Source organism: Cetorhinus maximus, chromosome 17 (assembly GCF_964194155.1).
Source record: "Cetorhinus maximus chromosome 17, sCetMax3.hap1.1, whole genome shotgun sequence".
Taxonomy (NCBI): domain Eukaryota; kingdom Metazoa; phylum Chordata; class Chondrichthyes; order Lamniformes; family Cetorhinidae; genus Cetorhinus; species Cetorhinus maximus.
Window position 1 is genome coordinate 53345402 of NC_135895.1, and position 18555 is coordinate 53363956.

Genomic DNA, 18555 nt, shown 5'->3' on the forward strand with positions numbered 1-18555 from the left:
GATGCCCCTCCCATTTTGTGTGATCAGAAATAATATCATAAAAAGAAAAACACATATTCAGTATGTCAATCAATTGTGAAGTATGGTAAGAGAGAAGGTTTTTTAAGAAGAGTTCTGGCCTTGGCTTAGACAATTGGCTACATTCAGAAAAAAAAGTCTGAGAGAATGTATTTTTATAGGCCCTCTACAAGTGTCAAAGTGGTACATGTTTATTACTTATTTTGATGAGGAAAAATAGCTAGCTGGGTTAAAATGAGGGCAAAAGAATACAATATTAATTTCATTACAGCATCCAGGTTACACTTCTGAATTGGTAGATAGTGAGCAAACATCTGAACCGCTTGCAAATGAATGTCACTGTATGAATATCTAAGGTAATACCTGAGGGAATATATAAAACAAACCCAAAGTGTTTTTACAGTTGTCAACAGCTGCCTGGGATACTGATTTGTACTGTCGATAAAGTGACTTAAAATTGTTAACAGAACAGTTCCAATATCTAAAAATGTCAATCACCTCAAAAGAGGCAGAAATTAAAATAGTGCTATTAGCAATGGAAGTAAAAGTGAAAAAAATTCAGCTTAAAGGATGAGAGTTTCAATTGAGAACACAAGGGGAATTAACAGAACAACGGGAATGTAGACAGGAAAAATAACAATGCACTAGGAAAGAAAAGGGAATGGTATGAACTCAAAGAGAAGGTGAATCGCAAAGCCAATAAGAAGAAGATACTGTGTGATCATGAACTGTAAGGAAAGAGAGGAAGAGTGATGACGCTCATCAACCTGCAGAGAAACAGAAGCGGGTCACATGTCTGGAAATGAAGTTGTAGAACATGGGGCCCACTGTTTTACAAAGGTGCATCTGTTTCCAAATAAGGGGGATGATATAGTTTCATACAGACTTCTCAATTATTAGCCAGTGATGGGACAAGTCAGTCAATCAGCTGACTGGCAACTTCACGAAGTGAAAAAGTATTTGTGGAATTTTCACAGGTCAATCTGGTCAAAAGTATGGACTATGATATTTTAAAGTGTGCAATTCTCAGGATTTATGATTTAACACGAAGCATAAAGGCAACATTTTAAGAAACTAGGGAAAACTCATTTCAGTAGTTACAGAGAAGTGGTATTGAGCTCAAAAACATGGCAAATGCAGGATCAGCTCCTTGATCAGGAGTTCAAAGCTCTCAAGCAGCTAGTCGCATGTGCTGGCCATTTTGTGGCCTTGTGAACATCGGAGAGCTATTGCCTGGGTGAGAAACACAGCACAGGCATGCAGAATGGAGGCTAGCAGCCCACTGAATGATTTTGGATGTTTCCAGTGAGGTTTGGGTGGCATATTGTGAGCTGGAATTAAGAAGGTATAGCTGCTGAACCATAGCTAAAGGCTCGTGGAAAGTCAGAGCGAAAGCTCAGCCTTACTTCAGAGACTGAATTTAATAAGACACTTTACAGAGAGAGCATCCTCTCATTTGCGTTAGGTAGGCTGGGAGTGTTTGGGAAACAGATTTGCCTCTCGCCCATGAAGGATGAAACTGTCTTATGCGTTTTACCTGCTCAAAGCTATATGATACACTGTGTGGCTTGGGACCGAGGCAGCTGTTCATTGGGCAGAGCCATCTGAACTATGAGATGAATGCAGTGACTGAAACTCATGACAGAACTTGTGCCAGCACTATCACACTGTCCCAAGCTGAAGTTGGGGATGTGTGTTGACCAGGCTACAGGGACAGCACTTTGGGACTGTCAGATAGTACAGCCATACCCTTGCCACACAAAACATGGGACTGTTGTTAGTGCAACAAGTCAGAAGTGCCAGGCTCAAAAATGGCATATCTCTTGTGGAAATTGCAATAAGAGCAACAGCTTATACTTATATAGTACCTTTAACATAATAAAATGCCCCCAGGTGTTTTACAGAACAAAGTATGATACCAAGCCACATCAGGGGAGGTGGTGGCATAGTAGGCTAACATTCCAGAGGTCCAGGGTAATGCTCTGAGGACCCGAGTTCAAATCCCACCATGGCTGTTGGTGAAATTTGAATTCAACAAAAGTCTGAAATTAAAAGTCTGATGGTGACTGCAACCATTGCTGATTGTTGTAAAAACCCCATCTGGTCCTTACCTGAAGGCATGGTCACCAGTGATTAAAGTTGAGGTCAGAATTAGAGCAGAGCAGCTATCTTAGCGGATAAAAACAAAATAAATGCTGGAAATCTGAAATAAAAACAGAAAATGTTAGAAAAGCTCAGCAGGTTTGGCAGCATCTGTGGAGAGAGAAACAGAAGTAATGTTTCATGTCCGTATCTTGGTGGGCTGGAGGAGATTACAGAAATAGGTAGGAGCCAAGCTATGAGTGAATTTTAAAATCAAAACAGTGTTTAACTGGGTGCCAGTGTAGGTCAGTGAGCATGGGGGTGCTGAGTAAACAGTATTTGGTGCAAGTTAGCACACAGGCAGAAGAGTTCAAGTTTACTGAGGCTAAAAGTTGGGATGCCAGCCAGGACACATTAGAATAGGTCTTGAGGTAAGAAATGCATGGACAAGGGATTCAGCATCGGAAGAGCTGAGTCAAGGGCAGAGATGGGTGATGCTACATTGATGGAATTAGATGGTCTAGGTGATGGTACAGCTATGTGATCAAAAGCTCATATTGGGGTCAAATATGACATCAAGGCTGTGAACAGCCTGGTTTAACCTCGGACAGTTGCCAAGAAAGAGGGATGGAGTTGATAGCGAGGGAGCGGAGTTTGTGGGGGCGTGAGAGACAATGGCTTCAGTCTTCCCGATATTTAATTGGAGGAAACGTTTGCTCATCCGACAGAGAGGCCCCAATTCCCCTTTCTGGTGAGAAGAGATAAAAACATCGATTTAAGGTCAGTCAGATGGCGAGAACTGTTGAAAAGGAGGCCAGTAAGGACCAGAGATGCTTCTTTCAAGGAGAAAGCCAGGCTTGGTTTAGATAATTGGCCAGATTTCAGGGGAAAAGGGAAGTGATTTTTTTTCACCTAGCCTGCTAAAGGAATAGTGTGGTATATTTTTTATTCATGAGGAAGGAATATAAATAGTTGGATTACATTAAGATTTGATTATAGTCGTTATTCATTCACTTATTTTATGTGAAATGCAGCTGCTCAATGATTCTCATCTCATCATTGAGTCACCAAACCACCTACCAAAAGATCACAGAAGTGTGATTGAGAAATGTGAAAAGCATAATATACATTTCTCAGTTTACAGGGCTTTTTATTGTTAGATCCCCAGGTTACAATATATGATTTGATAACAGGCAATGGAAACGCAACGCTGGACACAAGATGTGAGGATTGCTTGTGGGAGTGACCATTGTTGTTGAATCCAAGTGAATATCTAAGGCAGACCAAAATTTAGTAAAATATGTCATGAGGCTTTATGGAGAAGGAGGCATCTACGGTGATAGTTATAAATCTTCAAGCATAGTGAGGTAAATTTAAATGACCTTATTATCAGACTCTTGAGGATATTGTTAAATATAAGATAAAGTGGAGCATAGCTAAAAATAGCACACAAAAGTGGCACATTACATGTCCTCTATGAATTGAAAATAAGTGCTTATTCCACCTTCGCATGTAGATAAGTGAGCATCTGTAGCAGATGTGTACAAAAGTAGTGGTACAGAAACATTTTGATCCTAAGCAACAATTATTTTCAATAACTGAAATAATGGGCTGGATTTAAAGCAATCCGTCATGTTGGGAGACTTGGCAGTTAGGCCCACTTAATCATGGGAGAGGCCCTGCATCAGTCTCTAGGAGATCCTGCCCCAATTAAGTTGGAGGGGAGAAGGGGCTGACACAGGATTCCCAGCTGCTGGTGGTGGGATGTCAGTTATGCTCATTAATGAGTCATTTGGCAGCCATTATTGCTTAGTGGTGGCTCAGGAATTAAATGGGGGGTTGTACAGCTTTCCTGCGCCCTTGGAAGGCCACCAATCTGCCCTGTCGGGTTTGCCAGCAGCCTCCCAGAGGGTCCCGAGTTGTTAGCTACACTGTGCTTGATAAGGGACCCAGCATCAGACAGATGGATGGTTGCTGAAAGCCACCCCCATGCCCTTGCCAACAAGCCCCCTCACCTCCACCTCACTCATGACCCACATTCCAGCCCTCACTCACCTTTGGCCTGTGGTCCCATGATGATCCTGGGCCTCTGATGGATGCAGTGCTGACAGGAGCCACCACTCCCACTGGTGCTGGCAGCAATGATGAGCTGCCTTCCTCTGATTTGCTGGCGGATTTCCACCATTGGGAACCTCAATCGTGGGGAAGGCCTAATGGTGATCACTTAAGTGCCTGAACAGCATTTGACCCTGTCAGGCCTCTCCCAAAAACTGAAGGCGGTTCCTTGCCAGTTCTTCAACCAGTGGGCGAGACCCCAGTGGCCTGACAAAATCTCAGCTAATGTGCTTTGTTGTAGACCTTAGGGGGCAAAATATGTCTTGAGTCCAAAGTCGACTTGGGCACAAAGTTGGTGATGCCATTCCTCTTGCATTGGTCCATGCCGGACTGAGGCCCAAGTCAAATTTGGCTTCAGTGTCATCAGCTGTTGGTGCCAAAGGTGGTTCACTTTAGCTCATCAGTCAGAGAGCCCTGAAAATCAGCCATCTGCTATGCTGAGTCAGCTGACATATTGAATCTACTATTAGACTTGCATATTTACAGTGCCAAACAACTGTTTGGACAGGCACCCCGGTTGGGTTGCCTGACCCAAATGGATTCTGCCACACTTCATTGCAATTTGGGCTAGCAGATGATGATGCAGAATCTAGACTCTGAACTCCAATTTTATACCAGGAAAATGGACCTCATGTCCTAGCTAACGTTGTTTCCTCAACTAAAAACAGATTATCTGGTCATCATCGCATTATTGTTTGTAGAATTTGCTAGATGCCAATTGGCTGGCATGTTTACCTATATTGCAGCATTTCACTTCAAAAGTACTTCATTGAAGCACTTTGGGAGATCCTTAGGTGGTGAAAGGTAGCTGCAGGTTTTTTCTTTCCAGAGGTTTGTTGAGATATGGGTGCCCTACTTGAAGATGATAGAACGATCCATAATAGCTTTTATAAGAGAAGTAGATAAATATTTGAAAAGAAAAGTCTAAAAGGTTATGGGATAATGGCAGGAGAATGGAGTTAAGTGAATAACTCATAAAGCTGGAATAGGTGCAATGGTCAGAATGGCCTCCTATCATGCTATAAAATTGTATGGTTCTAAATAGAGACTAAAAGTCAAATTTGTAGTATGATAGCTGGAGGCAAACACAGGTCTGGAGATGCCAAGAGAAAAAATGCAACAGCCATACAGAGATAAAAGACCAGCAGAAACCTACAGGTAAGCACACGGAAAAAATAAACCAAGGGACCATTATAAGAGACATCAATTTTTATTTCTATAGTTTGAGATTAATTGAGATCAACAAATTAACATTTAACTTTCCTCAATTTATTTTTTTTTGCAGTGATCAGCTCCCATATCTTTATAATTGTAGGCATTGAATGTTTCCAATTCTTATTTTCAGATACTGAGTCCAGCAGTAACGGAAAATAAATTTTTATTGTAAAAGTATTTAGCCTTCCCTATGTTTCATGAGCAGTTATTAAATATACTTTGATTATGAATACAATTTTTGAAAGCTTTCGCTGCTCTATTCCTTCAGTTTTTTTTGGACCCCAGGGCGAGCCTTTAGCATGGAATGGGAAGTGCAAAATGATGAAGTATCTAAATATTAAGCAAGTACTGATGGTGATGTTTCAAACTTGTTCGAGATACATTTTCTTGAAGGTGTCAATGACAGTGCTGTCAAACGGCACTTACTCTGCAATAACCTGCTCACTGACGCTCAGTTTGGGTTCCACCAGGGCCACTCAGCTCCTAACCTCATTACAGCTTGGTCCAAACATGGACAAAAGAGCTGAACTCAAGAGATGAGGTGAGAGTGACTGCCCTTGACAGCAAGGCACCATTTGACCAAGGGGTGACATCAAGGAAAACTCGAGTCAGTGGGAATAAGAGTGAAAACGTTCCACTAATTGGAGTCATAACCGGCACAGAAGAAGATGGTTGTGGTTGTAGGAGGCCAATCATCTCGTTCCCGGGACATCACTTCAGGAGTTCCTCAGGGTAGTGTCCTGTGCCCAACCATCTTCAGCTGCTTCATCAATGACCTCCCTCCATCTTAAGGTCAGAAGTGAGGATGGTTGCTGATGATTGCACAATGTTCAGCATCAATCGTGACTCCTCAGATACTGAAGCAGTCGGTGCCCATATGCAGCAAAACCTGGACAACATTCAGGCTTCGGCTGAAAAGTGGCAAGTAACATTCAGGCTACACTAATGCCACGCAATGGCTATCTTCAACAAGAGGGAATCTAGCCATCTCCCCTTGACGTTCAGTGGCACTACCATCGCTGAATCTCCCAATATCAACATCCTGGGGGTTACCCTTGATCAGAAACTGAACTGGACCAGCCATGCTAATACTGTGGCTACAAGAGCAGGTCAGCGGCTGGGAATTCTGTGGAAAGTAACTCACCTTCTGACTCCCCTGGCCATCAAATACAAGGCACAAGTCAGGAGTGTGATGGAACACTCTCCACTTGTCTGGATGAGTGCAGCTCCAAGCTCAAACAACACTCGAGAAGCGCGACACCATCCAGCACAAAGCAGACCGCTTAATTGGCAATCCACCCACCACCTTAAACATTCACTCCCTCCACCACCGACACACCAGCAATGTGTACCATATACAAGATGCTCTGCATCAACTCACAAAGGCTCCTCCAACAGCACCTTCCAAACCCATGACCTCTACCATCCGGAAGGGCAAGGACAGCAGATGCATGGAAACACTACCACCTGCAAGTCCCCTTCCAAGCCACACACCGCCCTACTTGGAACTATATCGCCATTCCTTCACTGTCGCTGGGTCAAAATCCTGAAACTCCCTTTCTAACAGCACTGTGGATGTATCTACACTACTTGGACGGCAGTGTTCAAGAAGGCAGCTCACCACCACCATCTTCTCAAGGGCAATTGGGGTATGCAATAAATACTGGCCAAGCCAGCAATACCCACATCACGTGAAAAAAAAAACATTTTCTCATGACCAACACAAAAGCCCTTTTCTATAAACAAACCTTCAAACTTGCAAACCAAGACTCAATTTTATGTGCAAAATAATCGGCAGTAACAAGCTGCAGGGTAAATAATTTGCCTATTTTTAACTATTAAGAAATGCTCTATAATCTCTCTGACTGATGATAAATATCACCAGTGACAGATGAAAGCTATGTATAAGCAAGAAGTGAAATTTAAATCAAACAGTAGAGTTTAGTTAGATTATAAGAGTTAATTTAACTCAAGTTTCTCTTTGAAAACATTTAAAGTCCTGAAATCTTTTTGCAGTTCTCTCTTCTACTTCAAACAATTTAGGCTACACATTATTAGTCTCAAAATTATTACAGGTTGAGAAGGTCATTTGGCCCATTTTAATTCATCTATCCAGAAAGATCCTAATGCTCATCCACTTATAGCATCCATTGTTTATTAAATAATTCCAGGAATTGTACCTCCTCGAAATCAGATTACTGCAAATGCTGAAAATCTGAAATAAAAACAGAAAATGCCAGAAATACCCAGGTCAGGCAGTGTATGTGAAAGGTCATGGACCTGAAACGTCAACTCTGTTCCTTTCTCCACAATGTTCCCTGACCTGCTGAGTATTTCCAGCATTTTCTGTTTTCATTTTGTACCTCCTTTATTATTTCAAGTTTAATCCACATGTTGATCACTCTTTGCATGAAGAATTTATGATATCAGTCCTAAAAGGGCTGTTACTAGCTTAAACTGTATCCACACATTCTGTTGATGCACTTTACAGATAATACTCCAGGTTACGTTTAACTATACTGTGAAGAAATTAACGTATTTTTATCACTTCTCAGTCACCTCTTTTCTTGATAGAAAAGTCCAAGTTTTTCCAATGAGAAATCTTAGGTGAGAAATGAATCCCACATCATACCATTAGCTTTTGCCCATGTAACAGTACAGTGAGAAAGGAACTGGAAAGCTAATGCTTCCACCCTGGAATATATCCTCCTCATTTTCTTTGACATTAAGCAGATACAAAGGAAGATCAAGAAATATCCTTCAGAATTAGTCAAAACTATCAATTAAATTGGAGTGCAAAGGCATAATGTGCCTGACAAGCTTTCTGATTCATTTTTAATGCCTCTGCAACAAAACAACCCTCCCACAATGCATGACCCCTGCCCCATCCTTGAAGAATAGCTACTGCTAATATTGGTTTGCCTGCACAAGTTGCTAAGTAATCCATATAAACATGTGTCATATAACTAACTCCCTTTGATAGAGGTATTTACATACTAGCCAGGGACCCATTCCTCACAGAAAAATTTTAGAAAAATAACAAGACATTGGACTTGTTCAAAATCTATTTAAATATAGATATTTCGAAAATTCTTTTCACAAAAATGATGAGGCAGGGAGAGATGTAATGGTGGCTCTTGATCTGCAGAATTAATGTGCTAATATGGCACAACTGAAGAGGCACCATGCACTTTTGAAAGTCTAAACACCCAGTTGCAGCATTCTGCTGTCTTGAGTAGCATCATTACCAACATGTGAAAAATAGCATTTGACAACAGCAACATTTCAGTTTTGACACTTTCTTTTCTCCACTGAACTGAGCAAGAAAAAGACTCTTGGAAGTTCGAAGTGTGCTGACAGTATGATTTAACCACACTGCTGTAATCATGTTCCAGGCACCGTAAATCACTCAGCATAATTAGATCACAATTATTTCTACTGATTTCCATAATAATATGGTATCTTGTTGATTGATTGACACCCATAGAAAAGATTTTTTTTGGTGCATATCTAATTTGCATTTGTTTAGTTGGTTCGTAGCCAACACATTTAATGGTTTGTCTGATTTCACTGAAAAATCCATTTGTTTGGTCTTGATGGGAAGAAATAGATGTTAGGCAGGGGGCAGTCAAATTAGGTTAGGTTGAAACCCTCTTCCCTGAACAAAAACCCCACAAAATTCTGCTTTAAGTAAATTATGAGGAGTTTTGATAGCGAATAAGGAAAGTCTTTTTCTTTGACTCTGGGAAGAAGTCCCACCTTAGATAGCTGCCAGGCTACTCACCTTGCCTCCTACTTGCCCAGCATTCGTAAAGTTGTGGCAGAAGCGGAATGAGGCCCTTCAATGACCATTATTTGGCCACTTAAGGACCTCAATAAGCCTGAGGGGCGGTTGAGTTACCTGACACCTTGCAGGACCACCTTAATATGGGTCAATGGTGGGCGAGAAGGCAGTGGGCAGGGGACCTATTTTATTTAAAGAGCTCACCCACCTTCAAAGACACTGGCCCAGGGTAAGGTGGGGGGGGGTTGCATAAAATTCAGCCAACGGTTTCTGTGCCTCACCTTCAGCCTAATGCCATCTCACTGGCTTTAAAATGGCCTCTCTGCCTCACTTGCTGGAAAATTGAACAAGAGCTAGACTCGGGGCCCCAAAATTAATCAGAAGATTGTAGAGTCAGGCTCCTGAAGACTAAAGACTGTATTTTTCACCTAAACAAGCCGTGTAAAAAGGAAAGCAATTTTATCTGTGTAAAAATACCACTCTTGCTCAGAATTTAAAGTGGCCTGTCTGCTTCACCCAATGGCCAGAATTTTCCTGTTGGCATGCAGGGGCAGTAAAATGAAATGACAATGACGCACAGTGACGTCGGGTGAGCGTCCCAATGTCACCACGCGCCATCACGATATTTCGTTGGGCGGGTGCACAGTGATATCCGATGCCCGCCCGCCATTAATTATTGGCCACTTAAGGCCCTTGAGGCGCCAATCGACGATGATTTTTCAGTGCCAGTGCAACCTTCAGGTTGGCACATGGGCACAACGGGCCGGCGGGTATGACACATTTGTATAAACCTCATCCACGGGCGGGATAAGAGGGCTTACTGTGGTCATGAGTGTGCACTGTCAAATATTGATTTTTCAAAGTTACTGATGGTTGCCTGTGTGATCTGCAATACCTCAAAACGCATACCAGCTGCTTGTTCTGGACTCACAATCTTCAGGTCAGCACTCTGCAGTGAGGAATCTTTGTTGGGCCTGCAGGTTTCAAGAAGCCTTCCCTTAGCCTGGGAATCGGAGCTGAACTCTCCACTGGAGGCACCTCCTCTGAGGAGGAAGGGAGGACTAGAAGGGGGAGGAGGCCAGGAGTGCACATTCAGCCTCCAGGGGAGCCACCTTTGGGAGGACAGGCGCAGGCACAAGGGGTGCAGGGCCCAGAGGTAGTCTAAGGGGCCACAGAAGACGCCACTTGCTACCAAGGTATACAGGCGCTGAAGCATCTACCTCAATATGTCTAAGGTGCAGTGCCGAAGGAGGCTCCATCTCTCAAGGGAGACAGTCAACCATATCTATCAGATGATTGGGCCTGAGATCTCTGTGAACTGTGTGGGTGGACACCCCATGCCAGTGGCTCTAAAGGTCACAGTTGCCCTCAACTTCTATGCCTCTGGCACCTTCCAGAGGTCGGTGGATGATCTTTGCGATGTCTCCCAATCAGCTGTCCACACTTGTGTCAAGCAGGTTACAGATGCTCTGTTCAGGTGTGCATTGACCTTCATCCACTACTGTTGGGACAAGGTGAGCCAGACACAGTGAGCCAGAGGCTTCGCGGCCATTGCTGGCTTCCCCTGCGTCCAGGGTGCAATAGACTGAACACATGTGGCCATCATGGTGCCAGCAGGTGAGCCCGGTGCCTTCGTCAATAGGAAGGGATTCCACTCCATGAACGTGTAGATGGTGTGTGACCACAGATTGTTGATTCTACAAGTCTGTGCAAGGTACCCAGACAGCTCCCATGACATCTCCATCCTCAGACCCTCCCAGGTGCTGGGGCTCTTCAGTGCTCCAGCCCGGCTTGATGGATGGCTGCTGGGTGACAAGTGCTATCCCCTCAAAATGTGGCTCATGATGCCTCTCCGCCATCCAAGAACAGAAGCTGAGCAGCGGTACAATAGGAACCACGCCTCCACAAGGGCTGTGGTGGAGAGAGCCATCAGCCTTCTCAAGATGCGCTTCCGATGCCTGGACCACTCAGGGGGCACACTCCAGTACTCCGCAGAACTGATAATGGTTGCATGCTGCGCTCTCCACAATCTTGCGCTGGAAAGGGGGGGCGCTGTGGACAACGAAGATGTAGACACAGTGGCTGTGGCTGCACACAATGAGTCCAGCAGTGAGTCCGAGGATGAGCTGGCACAGGGGAATGCTGAGGGGGTAGACGCTGACCCGGGCATACTCCAGGGAGGCAGGGATATCCGGGAGGCTTTAATGTAACGAACCTTCAGCTAGCACACCACATATGGACCTCCAGGACAAGCCTGGGCTGCAGGCTCCATACTTAATACCTAAGTGCAAAATCTGCCTGGATAGGAACATTAACTTAGGGCCTTGTTAATAAAGCTGAATATCCCACAAATCACTCATAATATTATTAGTAACCATCTCCCGCAGAAGAAAAGAGGCACCCTCAGCCATGGTGACATGTCTGAATTTAATATTACAACCAAAGGAACTTAAGAAAACAAAATGACAAAGGTGTTAAAAATCACACAACTCATGAAGACCTCATTGGGAGCCAACAAAAGCACCAGTGATAAACCCGTGGTGTGCCTAAGGTGCCTTATTTTCACTTTTTCAGGTGCTGCATCTGGGTGCTGTCCCCTCGCTGGGAGTGGCATCTGAGACAGCCTGATCACTCTGCTGTCCTGTTGGTCTTGATGACCTTGGCGACCGTCCTCTGGCCCATGGAGCCTGTGCTAGCCCTGCCTGGGAGGGAGCTGCCAGTTCCACAGCTGGCATCTCCCCAGTCGTCGCAGCCACATTGGATGCAACGGTCACTGGCAGAGGGATGGAGGAACTGGTGCCCTCATCCAGAGCACCGTGAGAGGAGCCCGCAGAGACAACATTCAGCCGCTGCGCCAATGTAACGGTCACTTCGGACCTCCCTGCTCACCGTGGATGGATGGGCACCAAGCTGGGAAACTTGGTGCACAGACCATCTCCCACACTGGCACTGACCAGCTGAGGTCAATGCCGATGTGAGCATTTGCTGGTCCGAGTGCATCCCCAGGAAGCCCTGATTGGTCTCCTGGAGGAGCCTCTCCATGAGAGTCACCACTCTCTCCATAGAGGACGCATGGCGTTTGGCCATGAGGCTCATTGCATCGGCGATAGTCCGCGAAGACGACTCCACCACGGATACCAAGCCAAGTATAGCCTCATGTATCTCCCCAGATTCTCCCGCACACCCGGCTGCATTTCCTGCCCCTGCTGCGTTGCAGACGACTCCAGAGGCACATCATCAGGCACCGACTGAGCATGTGCCTGGTTCCCTGCAGTCCTCCGACTGCTGATGACATGGGCACTCACAGTCTCTGCCAACTCCTCCAGCGACTGTGAAGTGCCCTCACCGCTGTGCCCCAGGACACTAACCGATGTCCTAATTCCCACCAAGGTGCTAGTACCTGCGCTGATGCCTGCCTGGCAGAGATGGTGTGATGCAGGTGAGTCCGTGACTTCAGGGCCCTCAGGTGTGAGAGGGGGCCCCTGCTGCTCCTCCCGGCCCTGCTCCACTGATGCTGAAAGGAAGAACAAGGACATTGTCTCCACGTTAACTGATCTAATGTCAATGTGCATCCCTGTCCCCCGGATCATTATGCGCTCATCCTTCTATAAGCAATGGTCAAGCCATGTTGCAAACTTCAATCACTGAACATTCAGCACTGCCATGGCTGTTGGGAGAACAATGGTAACCTCAGTGCTGGGCATACATACCTGCCTGTGGCACCCCAGCCTTACAGACACCGGTGGACCTGGGTGCATGGCGCCTCTTCAAATCTAGGGCCTCTTGCTCAAAGCGGCTTAGAATTGCCAATTGGGCCGGCCCGTTGCCAGTCCTCACCCGCTCGGCTGCATTATGTGCATTCTTCTCCTGAAAAGGAGAGAAGAGCATTGATTAGTGCTACTTGTACCTGGATTCTCTTCACGGACGACCCACCCCAACCAAAGTGGGACATTGCAGGGCTCCAGTGCCTCCTCACCCCGCCACTGCCGAACACTCACACAAAGATGCTAGGCCCGTTCCCTACCACCGCCCCTCCCCCCCCCCCGGCCAAATGCTGCCTACATCACATTAGGCACCACACGGTCTAACCTTCCATAACAAAGAGGCGCAAGCACATGGAGCGCAGAGGGCAGCAGATCGATCGGTGCCACACCATCTTGAAGCTCTCCTCCCAGCATGTCATCACCCTGACTTTGACATGTCCTGGAGTTCCAGCACTGCGCCTAGGTGCAGCTCCTCCAGGTTGCCCCCAAAACAGTAATGTGACTCTGTGCCACATGCAGTGGGTGCAGAACCCATCTCTTCACCACCCTCTCAGGGTGACCTCAGCATGGGCAATATCTGCTGGCCCACCCAGCGAAGGACACAATGATTCAATGCAGTCACTACACTCAGACTTATGGGGGGGTTTCGCCAGGGGGGAAAGCCTACCTGCTGGGTTAAGTGACCAATGCCAACATGGCACTCACCCTTCCTGAGCACAACAGGTCGGTGAAACACTTGCGACACTGGATCCAGGTGCATCGCACCACATTGTGGGAGCTCACGATCTCCGCCACCTCCTCCCAGGCACGTTTGGTCATGTGGGGGGCCCTCCTCCTCCAGTGCTGGGGCACGAACACCTCCCGCCGTGCTGCCACATCCTCGAGGAAGGCAGCAAGGCATTCGTCAGAAAAACGAGGGGCACAGTGCATCCCTGCCCTACCCTCCTGCCTGGCCTGCTCAGCAGCAGGGCTCTGGGCAGCCCTTCCACGAGCCATGATTCACAGCCTTTGAAAGGTTGCAGCAGCTTTTTAAAACAGGCCGCCGGGTCGCCATTGGACCCAGCAGTCATTGCAATCCCACCACTGCCCGCCCACTCCTGCTGCCCTTGGGAGCCGCGATTCACACTTCGGCTGGCCTTAATTGGCCCGCCCACATGAAATGGTGGCACAGACCTGATTGCGGGCGGTGATTGGGTCAGCTCCCACTCCCGCTCCATCCGCCTGACAGGCAGAAAATTCTGCCCATTGTAAAGCTCCACAGCAGGCACAGCTGGGGCTCCAAAATTTAAATCAGTTTGCAGAGTCAAGAAATGGAACTTTTCTGCACAGAAGTGAGCAGCCCAGGCTTCAACTTCTTCCTTGTTAAAAAAAAAATCCTGTTTGGATATTCTTGTGGAGAAGTTTGATGCAAAGTTTTTTTTAAAAATCAAATTCCTTCAGGTGCAGTTCGAGTGCTTCTCCTTGCATTTACTTCAGAATGTCGCCGATCAGGTCATGGGACCTGACGCAAGATGATGCGAAACACGATGTGAAACAACAATGCAAAACGATGATGCAAAGCAAAGTAAAATCAAAATTGAAGACATAAATTGGGAATACCGGCCTAAAAACTGCGCGACTGTAAAGAAGAACAACTTAAAACAGGGAAACTTGAAACAGGAATATACTGTACATTAAAGGGAGCAGGTTATAATGGTGCCAAAGTACTGGGAGGATTTTAGAATTCATTAAAGGAGTGAAAAATTGATACCAAAAGAGAAAAAGGCTTGGACTAGCGAGAAACATTGAAACATATTGTATACATTTCTACAGGTATGTAAATAGGAAGAAATTAGTGAAAGTAAATGTGGACCCATTTGAGGCAGACAGGTGAAATTATAATGGGGGAATAAGGAAATGGTCATGACATTAAACAAATACTTTATATCTGTCTTCATGGTAGAAAGCACAAAAAAAATTCCGGAAATAATGGAGGACCAAGGGCCTAGCAAGAATGAACTTGTGGAAATCAGTATAAGAAAAGAAATTGTACTGCAAAAGTTGATGGAACTAAATGGTGATAAATCCCCTGGAACTGATGACCTACATTCTGGAGGTATCTGCAGAGATCATGGATGCATTGGCTTTGATCATCCAGAATGCCATAGATTCTAGAATATTTCCCAGGGATTTGAAAGTAGCAAACATAACACAACTATTTAAGAAAGGAGGATGAGGGAAAATGGGCAACAATAGGCCAGATAGCCTAATATAAATCTAGACTAAATGTTAGAATCCATTGTTAGGGACATGTTAATAGGATACTTAAAAAATCATAATATGATTAAGCAGAGTCAACGCAGATGTATAAAAGAGAAACCTTATTTGAGGATGTAACTAGTAAGATGGATAAATGTGAGCAGCAGATGTAGTGTATTTGAACTTACACAAAGCATTCAATAAGGTGCCACACAAGAGGTTATTACACAACATTAGAACTCATGGGATTTGAGGTTATGTACTAGCATGGAATGAAAGTTAGTTAATTTTTCGGTAGTGTTCAAGTGAAAAATCATTACTTGTAATAAGATGTCCCTGTATTTACTGCAGTTAATAAGTCAATCACAATGACAAGATAATGGCAAGAAGCCAGCTAGGTAGGGAGAGTCCTATGACTCATCTTATTGAGACCCCAGTGCAAGAGGAAATCTGTTCAGTTGGTAGATTTAAACAAGTTTGTACAACCTTTTATTTATTTTCTACAAACCCTAGAAAATTAGTCACCTCTTGAACAGGTTTCCTGCCAGATGGCTCCCAATAAATATGTATTGTGTCCTAGTACATTTTATGCTAAATCTTTTTAACAAATTTATAAAGATGTATCACCTGATTGTTTAGAAGAGAGAAGGGCTGCATGTGGCATAGATTTGACACAGTGAGGTTTGTGCAATGTAGTAATGTGGTTCAACAAACATTGTATGAAAAAGTGGTTAAAAAGAAATCAGCTTTTGTTAAATACTTGAACCCTGAAATTTGCCTTTAAATAGAATTGATTTCCCATCCCTATCTATTTGTGACAACTTACTTTTTGTTTTCCTCATGGTTTCCGTGCAGTGCACTGAGCAATTTAAAGTAGCAACTTTATGAGAGAGTAAGTGGTCTGATCACTTGATGGTACCCAGTTAGGGTGCTTATTAAAATTTACATGTACTTAACACTGCTGGGAAAGAAAAGGTGAATAAGTTGGAAGAAAGTGAAAATTATAACAAGCCGAATGAAAAGTTCTGTAGTCAAAGCAGAAATCCTTACAGACCATGCTTTTAGTAACTAGGGATACAATTTTTCATGGATGCTGAATCCTGTGGCCAACTTTAGGCATAGTATAAATTACTGCTTTTTGATTTTCTTGCAGGCTATCAAGCTACGAGAAGATTGTAGTTGCCCTTCCTTGCCATCTGTAGATCCACGACTGGTCTTTAAGCTCACTATGCAAGAGATGTTGAAGCTTTCAAAGAAGAGGGAAGAAGCAATCAGCACAGATTCTGGAACTAAGCAGCTACCTCAGTACCATGAACCTGGTCCAGCCTTAATCGAGAGAATACCTACTGTAGTTTCAGTACAGGCACTCCAAAATCCACAAAAAAAGTCATAAATTATTTCATTTTTATTCAATATCATGGCATGAAAATCAGCTTTTTGTGTTTTTTTTAAACTGGAACAGTGAGAAGTAGAAATGCTCTGAATCGATCGTGGTCCCAAAGCAAATATTCAACCTGCCCCTGAATTTCAAGTTGTCCTCTAATTGTTTCCTTAATTAGGTCTAGTTCTATTTTGTCTGGAGCACAGCTAAACACAGTAGCAAGCCTGTTTTGCTTGGAAAAATATAACTTGTGTTGCGCATTTTTGATGACAGAATATTGTCTCTGGTGTGATCCTTGGAACCCTGTTGCTCCTTGGCTATAAAGGTATTGTGGCTAGTGAAGCCCTCTTTTAAGGAGACTAGGTCAAAAGTAGTAACCATGAAAAATATATGGTAAAAGAATTAAGTAATGTATGTGAATAAAATAGGGAATGGTACACAGTGGTAACGTTACTGGACTATTAATCTAGAAGACTGGACGAATGCTGTGGAGACATGAGTTCAAATCCCACCACAGCAGCTGGGAGAATTTAATTTCAATTCAGTAGAAAATCTGGAATAAAATGCTAATCGGGTTAATAATGATCATGAAACTATTGGATTGTCGCTAAAATCCATCTGGCTCACTGCTGCCCTTACCCAGTCTGGCCTACATGTGACTGTAGACCCACAGCAATAACACTCTTTAACAGCCTTCTGAAATGGCCTAGCAAGCCACTCAGTTTTAGGTGGCTAACCACCTCCTGCTTAAGGAAAGTTAGAGAAAAGTGCTTGGCCTTGCCAGTGACCCTTACACCCCCAAGAAGATTTTTTTTTAAATGTAGTATGCAGGAGCATAAGTTATGGGGGCAGAGGAAATTCAACACAAAGAAGAAAAGTAAACAAATCTGCATTTAGATATTAATTATATGACAATTAGAATCACCATGGCCTAACGGTAATGTCACTTTTAGAGTTATCCTTCTTAACATATCAGATCCTGGTGCATTCAAGTAAAAACCAAACATTAACCTGCATGTAAAACTTGAATTTGCCTGCATCATTTTTTAAATGTAGTGCTGAATTATTCTATTTGTTTTGCTGCTTCCATGCCAGTGTAAAAACCAGGATTCTTCTGTCAATGGAGCAACTGCCTCTGCTTTCCTGCAACTTCCAGAGAACATGTGAAAATCTCTCACTTCTACCATAAATTTTAATCTAAGATTAAGAACCGGGGCAACAATTCCTCTACTCATTAGTGCACTTTCACTGGGCTACACAAGTATCATATAAAATGGGTTTTCTATTAGCTGTTTGCTCATCAATGGCAATGAAGTTGCAGAATTTCTTAAATATTTAAAGGAAAAGAAATATATTTTTTATGAACTACCAGTCTGTGCCTTTTTCATTTACTCTGCAGGTACTAATGAATGCATTGTTTACTCAAGACAAACAAAATTTTGTTGTTTAAATAATAGGTGTGCAACATTGGGCAGGCCCTATACAGACACATGTTTCAAGAATGTTTTACTGCTTACTTTTCATTGTTAATAGGCTGTAAAATCAATTTTTTTTACATTCATTGTTTTTGCTACGATTTTTGCCTATTTCATGGTGCATTTGCTACTGTACTTTTATTAAGAACGAGTTACAATGTTGCCAAAAAGCTGATAAAATAGTAAGCTCCAAATGAATTATTTCATTAAAAATTACTTGTCATCATTTCTAGTTTCAAATACATTTGTCTTCACGTTATGGAAATGTGTGGTAGCATTTAACTTGAATTAGCAACCAGATGTAAACCTGAAAAGTTATCACATCAAGAGAACAGCAAACATATCATTGAGGATAACTTTAAGAACCAATGTGGAGGAAATATATTTCACTTTCCCTTACCACTATCTAGTGACAAGTTAATGGGTGTAGAAAATGGAAGTAAACTTCTGAAATGGCACTGAATCCAGGTAGGTTTGTGGAAT

General features: G+C 43.8%; 1 protein-coding gene across 2 annotated transcripts in view; it reads left to right on the plus strand.

The window, feature by feature from the left end:
* The window catches only part of oma1 (OMA1 zinc metallopeptidase), a 62407-nt gene extending 44109 nt beyond the window's left edge, over positions 1 to 18298 (plus strand). For both annotated transcript variants that reach the window (XM_078561219.1, XM_078561220.1), the window contains one exon: positions 16370 to 18298. In XM_078561219.1, the coding sequence (XP_078417345.1) occupies positions 16370 to 16609 (240 nt within the window). In that variant the 3' untranslated portion in view covers positions 16610 to 18298. The remainder of the gene's footprint in view (positions 1 to 16369) is intronic.
* Positions 18299 to 18555: the final 257 nt, after the last annotated feature.